We start from the raw sequence: 1,144 nt of genomic DNA on the forward strand, positions 1-1,144 counted from the left end.
CTCGTCGGGCACCCAAGAAGGCATCCACACACTCTTGCATGGTGAGATTGATATTATCCAACGGAGGTGGATGGGTCTTTAATAGCTCAGGTTTGACCATATCCTCAACCAGACGGAATCGTGAGGCCTCCAATGCCCGACTGAACTCCTTTAATGGAGGTACTACAGGATCTAATAGCTCTAATCCACAACCAGTGACACGCAACATGGTCGATACCAATGCATTATACAGGACCAAAGAATACCGACTCAAACGATGGAGTTTATCACGATTCTTGAAGACTCGTGTGGACATATCCGAAAGCAACATCGTACGACCAAAGACCGCGATCTCCGCGGCGGCATCGCTCTGGCACGACATAACTGTCTGTAAATCCTGGAATACATCACTACCAAACTGCTCTCGGAGATCCTCTATTTCTATATTATCCTCATTCGATGTTCTCGAGACTACAAGTTGATCCACAGCACACTTCACTCCATGACCTGCTCTTGATATCGCATGGGCAGACCGGAGTCTCATCTGGTCAGATGCGAAGTCGGGAAATAACATACCAGAAATGATCGTGCAATATAGTATACCACATGTAGTCAATCCAACCCGCCATGCAGCTGCTATGACCATCTCCTTTTTGGAATCCGTAGTCGCTATAGTTAAATCAAGGCATACCACGAACCAGGTGTTCATGAACTGTCTACCAGCATACTGTATAGGGGGGTATAAACTTGCCAGTTTACCTATATATCCAATAACCATAGCCTCCACAAAAACAGCAGCACGATCATCATAATTAGCGACTACACATATCATACCAAGAGCAGCACCGGTCATAGTACCCAGTACACGTCGAGTACCCCTTAATAGAGAGGACCCTACTGTAGGCATGAAGCAGACGTAGAGGGGTACTATGGCCCATCGTGCATGGTGGAATACACCATGACTATACCACCCACCAATGATTAAGACAATCGATGCAACAACGATAGCGGCAGTAAAGCGAATACCGAACATCAGTTGCGTTGAATGCTTCGCTCTTCAGCCGTCCTATTGAAGAAAGGTTTCTTCCACCATACCTTCCAGAGTTAATAAATCCGCGAAATCTTACGATACCACGGACCTGATACATGAAATATATCTGATGCT

The 1,144-nt window shown here is 46.0% G+C and overlaps 1 protein-coding gene across 1 annotated transcript; it reads right to left on the minus strand.

The window, feature by feature from the left end:
* Window positions 1-270: 270 nt before the first annotated feature.
* Pmar_PMAR011041 (hypothetical protein) lies at window positions 271-832 on the minus strand (the record flags this gene model as incomplete). Its single annotated transcript, XM_002780996.1, has 1 exon — window positions 271-832. A coding segment is annotated over one exon (562 nt), but the record flags the coding sequence as incomplete, so codon positions are not given.
* Window positions 833-1,144: the final 312 nt, after the last annotated feature.

This window comes from Perkinsus marinus, assembly GCF_000006405.1.
Source record: "Perkinsus marinus ATCC 50983 genomic scaffold scf_1104296943790, whole genome shotgun sequence".
Taxonomy (NCBI): Eukaryota; Perkinsozoa; order Perkinsida; family Perkinsidae; genus Perkinsus; species Perkinsus marinus.